Source organism: Callorhinus ursinus, unplaced genomic scaffold, assembly GCF_003265705.2.
Source record: "Callorhinus ursinus isolate GAN/ISIS: 27379988/994484 unplaced genomic scaffold, GSC_fseal_2.0 scaffold1, whole genome shotgun sequence".
NCBI lineage: Eukaryota > Metazoa > Chordata > Mammalia > Carnivora > Otariidae > Callorhinus > Callorhinus ursinus.
Genome location: NW_027397063.1, coordinates 120558529 through 120573505, shown reverse-complemented (window position 1 = coordinate 120573505; position 14977 = coordinate 120558529). Strand labels below are relative to the sequence as shown.

Genomic DNA, 14977 nt, shown 5'->3' with positions numbered 1-14977 from the left:
TTGCTTATATTTTGTTGAGGATTTTTAGATCTGTCTTCATCAGAGATATTGGCCTGTAGTTTTTGTTTTTTGTAGTGTGTTAATCTGGTTTTGGTGTCAGGGTAATACTGGCCTCATAAAATGAATTTGGAAGCTTTTCTTTTCTTCCATTTTTTGGAATTGTTTGAGAAGAATAGGTATTAACTCTTCTTTATTTTATAGAATTTTTTTTTAAAGATTTTTTAAAAATTTATTTATTTAACAGAGAAAGACAGCGAGAGACAGAACACAAGCAGGGGGAGTGAGAGAAGGAAAAGTAGGCTTCCTGCTGAGCAGGGAGCCCGATGCGGGGCTCGATCCCAGGACCCTGGGATCATGACCTGAGCCGAAGGCAGATGCCTAATGACTGAGCCACCCAGGCTCCCCTTTAACTCTTCTTTTTAAAAGTTTGGTAAAATTCACCTGTGAATCCACCTGGTCCTGGACTTTTACTGGGAATTTTTTGACTACTGTCAATTTTATTACTAGTAATCAGTCTGTTCAATTTTCTTTCTTCCTGATTCGGTCTTGGAAGGTTATATGTTTCTAGGAATTTATCCATTTCTTCAAAGTTGTCCAATTTGTTGGCATATAATTTGTCATAATATTCTCTTATAAGTCTTTGTATTCCTGTGGTATCATTTATTTTTCCTACTTCATTTCTGATTTTATTTATTTGAGTCCTCCCTCTTGTTTTCTTGAGGAGTCTGACCAAAGGTTTATCAATTTTGTTGATCTTTTCAAAGAACTGGCTCTTAGCTTTATTGATCTGTTTTTTTTTTTTTTAGTCTCCATTTTATTTATTTCTGTTCTAATCTTTATTATTTTTTTTCCTTCTCCTGACTTTGGCTTAGTCTCCTTTTTCCAGCTTCTTTAGATGTAAGGTTTATTTGAGACTTTGTTTCTTAAAGTAGGCCTGTATTGCTATAAACTTCCCTCTTAGAACCTAATTACTGCTGTGTCCCAAAGATTTTAGACCACTGATTTTTTTTAGAAAATCAAGGAAACAGTGACTTTGACACATTAGACCAAATTGACCTAATAGATATATTCAGAACATTCTCCAGAAACAGTGGAGTACATATTCTTTTCAAGTGCACATGGAACAGTCTTCAGAATAGATCACATATTAGGCCACAAAGCAAGTCTCAATAAATTCAAAAAGATTAAAATTATATCATGTATCTTTTCTGACCACAATGGTATGAAACTGGAAATCAATCACAAGAAAAAATCTGGAAAGAACACAAATACATGGAAGCTACATGGCATGCTACTAAACAATGAAAATGGGCCAACCAAGAACTCAAAGAGGAAATCAAAAAATACATGGAGACAAATGAAAATGGATTTTCACTCTTAAAAATAGAAATTGAATGTGAGTAGTACAGTATACATTGTGGCACCAGATTTGTCTAAACATAAGGTAGAAATCATTAGTCTGACATGAAAAATTGATGTTCTGTTCAGTGTGGCAAGTTGTGATATTAAAACATTTAAGTTCTAATGTTGAGATTGTTGAGACATGGAATTATTCAACAGTTTTTGTGTGTGTGTGTGACTATGTGCTAAGCACTGTTGGGGTTGCAGTGATGCACAATCAGACAGGCCCAGATGAATAAGAAGGTTGCTTCAGTTTTCACATTTTACGTTTGAACGATCACTGGTTACTGTTTCCGGTGCTTTTTTTGTCATCTGAACATCTTAATTACCAAGAATAGAAAAATAATTGTTTGCTTAGTTTCTTATATTTGACTTAGCTTCTTTGAAGTGGTAATAATACTACAATATATTTTTCCTCAGGTAAGCCCACTAGAAAGAATTTTTTTAAATAAGTGGTGTGGCTTTCTTTTTTCAGCCATGGTTGTTTCTGTTTCATGTTACAGTGTACGTGAAGGAAAATTGGAACATACACTTGCTCGAGACTTGGTTCCAGGTGATACAGTTTGCCTTTCTGTTGGGGACAGAGTTCCTGCTGATTTACGCTTGTTTGAGGTAAGTTTGGTGTTTTAATTTCTTTGGGCTGGTGTAACAAAATACCATAGCCTGGGTCGCTTATAAACAACAGAAAATTATTTCTCATAGTTCCAGAGGCTGGGAAATCCAAGATCAAGGGTCCAGCCCAGTTGCATTCTGATGAGGGCCCTCTTCTGGTTCATAGCTGGTGCCTTCTCTCTGTCCTCACATGGTGGAAGGGGCTAAGGAGCTTTGTGAGGTCTCTTTTATAAGAACACTAATTCCATTTGTGACAGCTCCACCCTCATTACCTAACCACATCTGAAAAGTCACACCTAATACCTCGTATTTGAGAGTTAGGATTTCAGTATATAAAGTCGGTGGGGGACACATATTCAGACCATAGCATTTGGTGATCTGTTTGTGAGAAGTGAAAATACTTGGATGTAGACTAAAGAATAGACATTAATAATTTTAAGAATTAATGCATAGTTGATTTGGAAACTCCTGGTTTTCAAGTTTAAAATGTAACGTATATAAACATGTCTTCTTTTCTTAAAATATATTAATCTTTACCACAGAGTCTTTTGAGGTGTCCATTAGTGAATCAGCTGATCTTTATGGAAATGGTGTGGTAGGCCTTGTGGGAGACACAAAGATGATGTAATGAGTTCTTGTGATCAGGGAGCATACTATTTATGTACATAAATCACTCACCATAAAATAAGATAGAACCTGGTGAGTGACTAAGAGAAGTACAAAGAATGGAGTGTGAAAATTTAGAGAAAGGAGCAGTTACTTCTGATTTCAGTGAAAATCAGATAATGCCTCAGACAGCATGGCTTTGGTGGTGAGAATTGAAGGGTTGAAGGGTAGTACTGGGAGAGATGAGGAAGACCATGAAGCAGCAGTATTCAGATCACTGTGAATGTCCCAGTGTATAGTACCGGGCTAGAATATGTTAAGGGTAAAAAATACATGGTGGAATCAGATTCAAGGGGGCCTTGGATACAAAGCTCTACCTCAGATTTTATTGGTTAGGAATTAGCTTTGAAGGTCATATGCAGCTGGCAAATGATCTTACCTTAATCTGGCCTCAGTGTATAGAATAGATTGACGGACTAGAAAATGGAGTTAGACACCTAGTTTAGCATGCCACTCTCATCTACTTTTGGAATTAACGGCCTATTCATTAACACCTATAGAGGTGACAGTCTTTCAATACTTACTATGGCCCAAAATCTGAGTGTTCATAGAGGTTATGGAAAGCCTAAAGAAACTTTCTGAACTATAATAAGAACAGACTTCATTTAGTCCTGAAGTAATGGCCTATTTTTCAAATACTTAAAATTTCTCCTTAGGAAGATACCAGTGGAAATTGGTGAGTGGAAATAATTGATAATACAGCAAGTATTGGGAATATTGTTAATTTTGCTTTATTACTTTCTGCCCTTAGTTTATTATGTTATATCTTTTTTTATTCATTTCCTCTCCTTTCTTTCTATTCCTAATACTTAGTTTATGAGAAGACCTTGGATTATTATTCCTCAGAGATTTGGCAGGTCTGTCACTTGATATAAATCATCTTCCCTTTCCCGAGAGGGTCTTAATTTGAATTCATGGAGTTTATGTCATCATTTATTCTGGAGTCCTTTGCTTCCAGTTTAGAAGCAGACCTCCTCAGTGGGGTAGTAAAAAGATGGTGTTCCCCATTACTTGAACATTTTGAGCAGTATAATGACAGAGAAACTTTAAAACTCCATTTGACTTGGTAAAGTATTTTAGGGTTTTCATTTAAATAAGGGTTAATCTAAGAATTAATTATTTCAGAGTTCATGTGCAAATAGGAAGAGACCAGAGTTCTGGATTAGTATGTATCTTATCCACTTATCAAATATACTTTGAAGACTTACTGTGAGTTCATTAAGGGAATTTTTCACCTTTTAAAGTTTGATGTTATAAAAATTGAAAGCATGTACTTTGTGGAGTAATTTGTTGTTACTGTTTTTCCCTTACCTGTTAACTTTGAGACACTTTCACTAGCACATGTTTTATTTGGCAGTGATAAAGTTGATTTTCTTTTAGTTAATCCATGTTTATGTATATAGTTGAACATCTTTGATTCCCTCTATCACTTTCTGTCCTGTTCATTTTACCTATCACCTTGGTACCTCAAACAGACTTTTACAGCAACTTTTACGGCAGATTGAGATAATGTTCCTAAAAGATTTGAACCTTTTGTGCTGCTTCTACTAACCTATGGCATAATAAGGCTGTTAAGGTCAGTTTCTCTTCTGGACACAGGCTACTAGCTTTTGGAATTAGGTTGGCTTATTGGAGTGTTATTTGCAGAATTTGGCTATGGTGATCTTTGGATGATTTTTTTAAGGCTAGCTGGTCATTTGATGTTCTTGTATGAAATAAGCTCTTCGTTAAGATTTAAAGGAAACCGAAAACTCACATACCTTTGAGATATTATTAATCTCTCAAAACAAAGTGTGTCGATTTCACTCTAGAAAAAGCAAAATCTGGACTTTCATGGTATATTTCTCTTCTTGTGGATGATGTGGTCTAAGACCAAGGTCGCCACGTTAGCGTTGTCATGCTGCAACTCTAGGGTTCCTGTCATAAATTTTGAAGGTTCAGATTTTGACTGTAAAACTTGCCTGGGCATTCAGTTGCATTTTGTCTGCAAGTTCAGTGATATAACTGCTACACAACTTTTATATGGTATTACCTCTTCGTAGGCTGTGTCTTAAGTCAGGTCAGGCTGCCATAATCAAATACCATAGACTGGGTGGGTTGAGTGATTGCTGTCTCTTTTCCACTTCCTATAAAGCCACTAATCCCATTACGAGGGCCTCACCCACACAAGCTCCTCTAATTCTAATTACCTCCCAAGGTAATTACTATGGTATTGGAAATTAAAGCTTCGGCATGAATTTTACTGTGACACAATTCAGTCCATAGCAGGCTGAGACTGTCATTTGCAAATCCTTTTTAAAGAAGATTAGTATTGATAACTTAAGGAATTCTGTATTTTGCTTTCTTGCCTGAGTCATTTTCCATAGCCAAGGAATGAACCAGTATGTGTTGGTGGCAGTAACCCTACTGTCACGGGATTTTTTTCTCCGTTGGTGCCTGCGGTTTTTGGTCACATTGCTTCGAAGTATGAAGAAGTAGACCAGACAGAGTGGTGGGCCACAAAGCAAGGCTTATTGAGAGATAGCAAAGTGATAGTACAAAGCTCCCGAAGAGGGAGGGGATCCGAGAGGGTTGCCACTGGAATTTCTAAGTCTAGGGGTCTAAGAATCAAAGGAAAAGAGGGTTTCTTTTTTCTATTGAAAATATTTTACTTCTCTCAGCTTTAACTTTCTAACTAAGCCTGAAATGTCACCAGAATATGTAGCAAGATTTTTCTTTTACTTGAAGTTCTGAATTCCACTGACACTTTATTTTGTGGCTCACATGCTTGTGGGTAGCCTCTATCATTCTTTGAAACTGTCTTCAAGATCTAGACACTGGGTACAATTGCCTTCTTTTTTTTTTTTAATGTTTTTGATAGATTTTCTAAACATAGCAAACTTTTTATTTTTTTATTTTTTAAAGATTTTATTTATTTGACAGAGAGAGACACAGCGAGAGAGGGAACACAAGCAGAGGGAGTGGGAGAGGGAGAAGCAGGCTTCCTGCTGAGCAGGGAGCCCGATGTGGGGCTCGATCCCACACCATGATCTGAGCCAAAGGCAGACACTTAACAACTGAGCCACCCAGGTGCCCCTGTATCAAACTTTTTAAAGAGAACTACCAGTTACATGCCTGAGGGCCAAGAATTAGCCATTTTTATGACCCAGATTACCAATTGGACCATTTAAACCTGGACTAAAAGATATCTCCACTAGTAGTGAAAGCCTACTAGAGCCTTGCTCAGAAGTCCAAACTTAAAACAAGCTCGTTGGCATTACATAGTGAGCCTTTTAACATCACAGATCCATATACTTTGTTACAGAATAGTAGTTCAGCTCATTGAGTAGTTTTTGGTCTCTTAGGGTTATTCCTTCCTATTCCTTAGTTCCCAAGTAAAAACCAAAGATAATGAGCACAGATCTGCTTTGGCTACCTGCCATTGGAAGGAGTCAAAGATAGTCTTCTTGACTGAAACTTTACTTAACCTTTATGTCCCTTTCTGTAAAGCTCACAGTTTTGCAAACACTTTTGTTAAGAACCATTAATAAGCACCTTCCTCTGTGTTGTCTAATTTCATTAGAGGAGCTATCTTTCTGTGTCAGAGCATTCTGACTTCCTTAGTTACAAAATATATTTTCCATTTACTCAGTGAAAACCTTGATATTCTGGTGACACTCAGATTCTGATTTTGTTTGCTATGCTTTTTAAAAAAAAAAATCTTTTCAAACATTTGCTAAAATACAAGTGCATGTATGATATGTTAAATTTACTTATTTTGGTAATGGAGCTTAATTTGGTAATGGAGCTGATTTAGGCAAAATGTAATGCCTCTCTTTGGAAATTGGTCTGTGTAATGAGGTCATTTTAGCCATCCAGTAAATGTTTGAGTATCATGTATAGAACACTGTACCAGGCTTTAGGGCTAGGAAGTGAGAAAGACACAATTTGTGCCCTTTCTACTGGGAGACACCAACTTGCAAACAACTGTGATGCAAAGAATAAAATGTATCTTTTGAATTGACCATATGAGCTTAGGTAAGCCACTTAACTAGGTCTCTGTTTTCTCACTGTGACAGAGAGTTGCCCCAGGGCATTATATCCTAACTTTCAAGGTGCATAGGAATCATCTGGGCTCTGTTTTGGCAGCTCTGGGGTGCCAAGATTCTGCATTCTTAACTAGCTCTTAGTCTATGCCAAAAGTGCTAGTCTATCTACCACATACAAAAAGATTAAAAACAAAACAAAACAAAAAAACAGCCCACACAAAACTTCACTGAGCTATAATTCACATTCAAAACAATTTACACATTTAAAATCTATCATTCGGTCACTTTCCATATAGTCTGAATTGTGCAACCATCACCACAGTGTTAACTGTAGAACATTTTTATCACTCCCGAAAGAACACCTTTAGCTTTAGTAGTCACTATATTCTCTCCCCTTCCCCAGAGTCTGGTAGCCACTAATTTGCTCGCTCTGTCTGTGTACATGTACCTGTTCTGGACATTTCATTATAAATGGAATTAAATACTATGTAGTCTTTTTTTGTCTGGCTTATTTTAGTTAACAGTGTTTTCAGGGTTCATCCATGTTTTTGCACATATCAATATTTCATTGCTTTTTATTGCCAAATAGTATTCCATTGTACGTATATACCACATAATTGTAAATCCATTTACATTTAAAGTGATTATTTATAGAGGACCTTCTTATGCCATTTCGCTATTTGTTATCTATATGTGTTATAATTTTTATGTTCCTCACTTTCTCCAGTCTCCCCTTTTTTTGTGTTTGGTTGAAATTTTTAAAAAATACACTTTGATTACCTCCTGAATTTTTTTTCTGTATACTTTTTAGATTTTCTTAGTGGTTATGATGTGGATTACAGTTAACATTCTAAATTTAGGGACGCCTGGGTGGCTTAGTCGATTAAGCGTTTGCTTTGGCTGAGGTCATGATCCCAGGGTTCTGGGATCAGGTCCCTAATCAGACTCCTTGCCGAGTGGGGAGCCTCCTTCTCCCTCTGCTTGCTGCTTCCCCTGCTTGTGCTCACTCACTCTCTCTCTCTCTGACAAATAAAATCTAAAAAAAAAAAAATCCTAAATTTAGAATGGTTTGAATTCATACCAACTTCAATAGCATGCAGAAACTTAGCTCCTATACACCTTACTTTTCCTACACCTTCATGTTGATGTCACAAATTACATTTTTCTGTATTCTGTTCCCATTAACCATATATAAAATAGAGGAGCTACAAAGCCAAAATAAAATAATGCTGGCATTTATATTTCCCTGTGTAGTTATGTTTACTTGAATTTATTTCTTCATATGGCTTTGAGTTACTTTCTGCTCTCCTTTTGTTTTAGCTTGAAGGACTCTTCTACTTTAGCATTTCTTGTGGGGCATGTCTGCTAGCAGTGAATTACCTTAGCTTTTGTTTAAGTGGGAATGTCTTAATTTTTCTTCATTTCTGAAAGATAGTTTTGCTGGATGTAGACTTTTTGACCTTTTTTTTTTTCCCTTTCCGCTCTGTAGATATGTCTACTGGTTCTCACCCCCATGGTTTCTAATAAGAAATGGGCTGCTAATCTTTTTTTTTTTTTTTTTTTTAAGATTTTATTTATTTATTTGACAGAGAGAGACACAGCGAGAGAGGGAACACAAGCCAGGGGGAGTGGGAGAGGGAGAAGCAGGCTTCCCATGGAGCAGGGAGCCCGTTATGGGGCTTGATCCCAGGACCCTGGGATCATGACCTGAGCCAAAGGCAGAAGCTTAACGGCTGAGCCACCCAGGCGCCCTGGGCTGCTAATCTTATTGAGGAGTACATGATGAGTTGCTTCACCTTTGCTGTTTTCAAGATTGCGTTTTTGTCTTTCAGCAGTTTGATTATGTCTGCCAGTCCAAATGGCTTTGAGTTTTTACTATTTGGAGTTTATTGAGCTTCTTTATATAGATTCATGTCTTTTAAATTTGGGAAGTTTTCTTTCCATTATCTTTTCAAATATTCTTTCTGCCCATTTCTTTTCTTTTTCCCCCTGAGACTGCATTATACTTATATTGGTATGTTTGATGATGTCCCACAGGTACCTTAAGCTCTTTTCATTTTTCTTTATATTTTTTTCTCTCTATCCTTCAGACTGGTTAATTTCAGTTGTCCTGTCTTTTTGTTTGTTCATTTTTATCTCCCTCCTTGTTCAGATCTGCTGTTGTACCCCTCCAGTGAAATTACCATTTCAGTTGTACTTTCAGCATCAGGATTTCTGTTTGTTTCCTTTTTATGTTTTCTTTCTCTCAGTTGATAGTCTTTTTTAAAAAATTGTTTTCCTGATTTCCTTTAGTTCTTTGTCCATGGTTTTCTTTAGTTTATTGAGCATATTTAAGACAATTGATTTAAAGTCTTTCTAGTAAGTCCAGTGTCTGGCCTTGTTGAGGGATGATTTTTATCAGTTCATTTTTTTCTTGTGAATAGGTCATACTTTTGGGGTTTTTTTGTATTTGTAATTTTTTGTTGAAAACTTTGTATTTTGAATGTTACACTGTCACAGTTCTGTACATTAGATTCTACCCTTCCTCAAGGTTTGTTATTTTTGATTTTTGAGGGTTTTAGTGTTTGAATTTGTTGAGTGACTTTTTTTTGGTAAAGACTGTATTCCTTTTTGTGTGTGGTCTCTGATGTTTCTGTTCCATTATCTTAGCAGCTAGCCTTATCTTTCTCAAGTCAAAGAGGAAAAACAGTTACTATTCTCTTGGTCTTTGTAGCTTGTTTTTGAGTTGGGGTACTTCTTGATCCTTGAGCCTAGGCTGTCTCCAATGCTGCCTTCACCTTCACCTGCTTGTGCCAAATCCACAGATCTGTCAGGGTGCAAGTCTAGGGTCTTCTCAGGTCTTTCTGAGCACACATCTGGTTATAGGTATCCATTCTGCACTCTGTCTTCCCTGGTATATTTGGCAGCCCTTCCAAGCCCATATTCCCTCTCAAAACTTCCTCTTTGGCTTCTTTCTTCCCAGTCTTTTGGTTGTGTCTGCTGCTTGCCTTATTCCTAGTCCCTTGCCTGCTAGTATATGTCCTTAATCTTTTGGCAGACACCAAGAAAGTCACAGGCTGCATTAGAGTGGGGTCGTGAAATAAATATTAGCCTCTGCACCAGTCCCCCCGGGAACTGCCAGGCAGGTTAAAACACAGAAGTACAGTCTTTTAAGAACAAGGTCTTTTTTAGTCCCCAACTACCAGTAAGCTCCAACAGGAAGACAAGCTTCTGTCCCCTCAGCCAGCACTGCTTCTCTGGGCAGTGGGAGATGGGAGACAGGTAAAAAAAATGCCACAGTGCCTTCTTACCAAAATTTAGCTGCCTTTTTCTTCATTAAGCACTTCCTTGGTTGTTTTAAGTTTTTGATTCGAGAGTTGATTTTGTCAGGTTTTTGTCAGCCCATGATTGTTTTAGTAGAGGGACCAATTCTTTGAGTGCCCTATTCACAAGCTTTTATATCAACTTCAGTGTATATTTTTGATAGGCCAACTTGATAAATTGATTACAGTATATTGCTCTCCCTCTTATTAGTAATTTATCCCTGAAACTTTGGTTTTAAACGTTTCTGAATTATCAAACTTATATACAGACTTTAAAAAAAAAGCAATTTTAAATTAGCTGTCAAAAGAAATGGAGTAGACTATTGGAGAAGGTATGTGGTGTATTTGTGGAATTTAGAAACATTCCTGTTTACTAAAAACTGTTCGATGTAATCACTCATTGTGGTTTTGGAAAGGATGTATATTTCTGAAGTAGTATTGTTATTATACAGTTTGGAAACCCCATCCAAATGTAGAGCACTGGGAATGTTGGTTCTCTTAGATTGTATAAGCTTGAGATGTGCTTAGGGTTTTATTGTCTTATTTGTATAGATCATTGGTTAAAAAGCAGTGTGAGCTGGGGCGCCTGGGTAGCTCAGATGGTTAAGCATCTGCCTTCGGCTCAGGTCATGATCCCGGGGTCCTGGGATTGAGCCCCATATCGGGCTCCCCGCTGAGCAGGGAGCCTGCTTCTCCCTCTCCCTCTACTGTTCCCCTTGCTTGTGCTCTCTCACTCTTGTCAAATAAATAAAATCTTAAAAATAACCCAAAAAGGCAGTGTGAGCTGAGGAATGCTATTTATGTTTAAAATGTTGAAGAGAAAACTTTTTTTTTTTTTCATTAAGTCACTAAAATTTAAAAAGACGATATGGGAGGGTTTGAAGTAAGAGTCTCTTTGCTTTAAGAGTCTCATTTCATACTGTAGGAAAGCAAAAGTAGGTCCCTTTTTGAAATTTGGTGTCTTTAAATAGTCTTAGCGAAATATCCTAGAAATCATTGTTAACCAAATACTGGTCTTTAAGTTATTAGCAACTTGATCAATTTGAATCTGTCTAGCACTTAAGTCAGAAAGTTAACAATTCATGTTAATATTTACCATGTTAAAATCCATTCATGTAGGCCTTTTAAATAATTTATAACACTTGGTTGTGATGCAGGTAGATTGGGTCTAAGAACCAGGGGATGCTCCCATAGGAGCAGCCAAGAGGGTTCTTGGCTTCATGCAGGATAGAAATCAAATATGAGCAGGAGAAAGTGAAAAAAGAGTTTATTGAGTAGTGTGAGTGACAGAGAATAGCATAGGGAGCATCTGGGAGACTTGAAGGGAGAGGAGAATGAGTCTTGTCATTGTTTGGGGTTAGGGGTTTATATAGGAAAGAGGTCTAGGGTATGTGTTCCTTCAGGGATCTTGGGTAGGGTCCAATCAAGGGTGAGTGTCAGGTGAACAATAGGTGTTATTTCATAAATGACCGAAGGTAGAGGGTGTTGATGCCAGTGTCAGGATCTGGCTCTTCTTGGATGTTGTGAGGTGTTTGGGGCCTAGGACAAAACTCAGAGAGTGATTCACTTTCTTGCTTCCTCCTTGAAGTGGGAACATAGCTTCTTTGATTCAGAACATGAGTAAATGAGGCCTAAAAGAAAAATGGCAGAGATGGAGTTTTTCTAAAATGGAGTCCCTTCAGCTTTATTACTTTAGTTGGTTAGGTTTTGATTGTTAATAAACTAGAGCTCATGAAGAAGTTTTAATTACATTTTCCTTCATTTGAATAAACAGTAAGAGGAATCCTAATTTTTGAGACCAAAAGTAAGAAATTTTGTCCTGATCAGGCATCTGCAAATGATTAGTTTGGAATTCTTTTCTGGGGAAAGAAAGCCATTTCTGATTTTCTTTTAATTCTAGACTAGAGAGGTAATTGATTTAGCAGCATACAGTATACCAAGCCTTTCTTTAGTTTAAGAACTTATTTGTAGCTGTCAGTTGTTCCATATTAACTAATTTTTTTAAGCAGTCATTTTTTGCTTTTTAGGAAAACTTTGTGACTTTGGCTTGTAGTTTCCTTCTGCCTAATGTTTTATAGGAATAATTCTGTGAAGTTTTTCAACCAGTTTTATTCTGTAGGTGTTAAATATTCAGATGTGGATTATGTATACATCTTGTTTCTTATTTATATTCCGGCTTTTGAACTGTGTTGTGTCTTATTCACACCTCCTGTAGAGTGCCTGAGGAATAATGAAGAGAAAGTGAAACAGTCGGTTTCCTTATTCATTAACAGCTCTTCTGAAGGTTTAACATTTAAACTTTTGGCTGGAGGGCATGGAGCTGGCTGGTTCTTTGATTTCATTTTATCCTACCTTTCCCTTTCTCATAAATGCAATGGATAAATGACTCTAATATTTTTCTTTTCAGATGAATTAAATTTTGACTTTGTTAAACTGTAATAGGCTTGCCTAATTCATTAAATACCACCTTCTTAGAAATGACTTACTTCCCCTCATTCCCCCAAAACTACATGCGGAGACTCTTGTAATCACAAGAGAAAGTAAGTTGTAACTTAGAAAATAGTCTTGCTCAGGGCCCCTGGCTGGCTCAGTTGGAAGAGCAGGCAACTCTTGATCTTAGGGTCTTGAGTTTGAGCCCCACGTTGGATATAAAAATTACTTAAATAAATAAACTTAAAAAAATATTCTTGTTCAACAGACAGTTGAGATCTGTGCAGTTTGCTTCATTGTATGATTTGGACAAATTTTATTGATAATGTATTCTTTTTTTTTTTTTAAAGTAAGCTCTAGGCCCAATGTGGGGCTCAAACTCAGGGCCCTGATGTCAGGAGTCATATGCTCTATTGACTGAGCAATATATTGATAATATATTCTTGATTTTTTTTTACACATTTATATAATTTATATATATATGTAAATTATAAGTTTAATATATAATACAAATATATATACATATATATAAAATAAAGATCTAAGGCTTTTTTTCACATCAGTTTCTACACTAGACAGAGCTGACTGCTAGTGTGCTAAAAATGATGTCTTTGTAGAAAAACTTGACTTGAACAAAAATTCCTGTTAAGTGCTTATTGAACTGCTAAGGTTGACACTGAAGGGCTAGGTCACTGACAGAGCCAATAAAGCTATGCTTTTCTTCCCTTTTTAAAAAGTCAGATTATTTTCGGGGTGCCTGGGTGTCTCAGTCGTTTAAGCATCTGCCTTTGGCTCAGGTCATGATCCCAGGGTCCTGGGATTGAGCCCTGCTTTGGGCTCCCTGCTCAGCAGGGAGTCCACTTCTCCTTTTCTCTCTCTCTCCCTCTGTCCCTCCCACTGCTCATTCTCTCTCTCTCTCAAATAAATAAAATCTTAAAAAAAAAAGTCAGATTATTTTCATATTCTTTGTTCTAACAACCACCAAATGTTAGTATTTATCCATGTTTAAGATTTATGTTTAAAGTAGAAAGTCTTCAATGGAAAAAACATTAATTTTGCCTTTCTCAGAGAGTAGGAGTTCTATAGATGTACACAAATATTTGTTTTTAAATATTAGCAGGTCTCATTTCTAATTAAAAGTCAGAAAAATTACAGGCAGCTTTGATTTTTATAACAATCATTGAAGAGGAGCTTGCTAAATAAAAACTTTTTTGTTGACTTGTAATTCAGAATAATATAATTTTTAAATATATCTTTTCTTAATGTCTTCTAGAAGTAGTTACAAAACTAGGGAGGAGAAATAATTTGCAAATTGATTCTCTAAATAGTTAATAGGAATTCGGAGTTAATCTGTCAACGTTTGGGTTTGTCTCCATAGCTTACTATCTGTATGATGTTGGCTGAGTTACTTAACCTTTCAGAGTGTCTCTACAATAGTGGGGATGTTAATAATAGTACCTACCTCATTGGAGTTGTTAGTAGCTAAGTAGTTGTTAATAGATAACTTAGCATAGATGTAGCAAAGTGCCTTGCAGATAGTAAGCAATGAAATATTAGCTGATTGTTTTAGTACTAGCATCATCTTTGAAGAACAACCTAACCTTTTTTTTCTTACCTTGGTAATAGAATGTATTAGTGTGAAAAACTGTATAGTCCTAAGTTTAATTTGGGAAGAAAAAGTCAAATAAGTATGTTCCTTTAATAAAGAAAAATTCCTTTGCCTTTGAACATGGTGGATTTTTTTTTTTTTTTAAATCTGTAGTTGGGTTAAGGTAATGAACCCAGATTTACCTGGCCTGTCTGCATACACAATTATAGAATATGGGAAGCTTTTTAAAGACTAAAGGACAGGTGATCTGTGCTTTAAGGAAGACTTTTTATAAACCCGTTTTGATACTAAAATCTATAACATTTATATGGTATTAAACTTTTAGGAAATACTAGCACAGTTTAGTCTCTTGGAAATTGGATGATATAATTTATTTTCATTCTGAACATTTTTCAGCTGCATGATCTAATCCGTAAACTCTTGATTACATTTGCAAAGCTTATGTGTCTCCCTAGCACAGGAACACACTGGGCATATTCCTACTCCAATAGTCTGTACTTTTTGCTTTCTTTGCCTAGAATCCTTTCATTCTCATTGTAGCCCATCCTTGGGGCCCTCATGGGGCAATCATGACTCTACAGAAGGGTTGTCTACTTTTGAAAGATGTTCTTTCCTTTATCTAAAATGTCACTCTCCATCCTTATGCATTTTTTCCTCATTACAAGGTATTATATTACATACTCTTGTTTATTTATTTTTACATGACTTTCCCATAAGAATAAGAGCTGAGGGCAGGAACTTAGTTTTACTGCTAATTTCCACTGTGTATGATATAGTACAGGGCCTGGCATTAATAAATACTTTTTAAGTGAATGAATCAATGAGATTGTTCAAGTTAAAATATAGTTTTACTGTATAGATGGGGAGAATGCGTGAGCCAATTTTTAATATTTATTTTCTATGAGATATTTATGCTCATGAAAAAATGA

At 36.3% G+C, this 14977-nt stretch overlaps 1 protein-coding gene across 2 annotated transcripts in view; it reads left to right on the top strand.

Moving 5' to 3' along the window:
- The window catches only part of ATP2C1 (ATPase secretory pathway Ca2+ transporting 1), a 167345-nt gene that overhangs the window by 87908 nt on the left and 64460 nt on the right, over window positions 1-14977 (top strand). For both annotated transcript variants that reach the window (XM_073900231.1, XM_025882304.2), the window contains exon 7: window positions 1905-2013. In XM_073900231.1, coding sequence (XP_073756332.1) covers window positions 1905-2013 — 109 coding nt within the window. The remainder of the gene's footprint in view (window positions 1-1904; window positions 2014-14977) is intronic.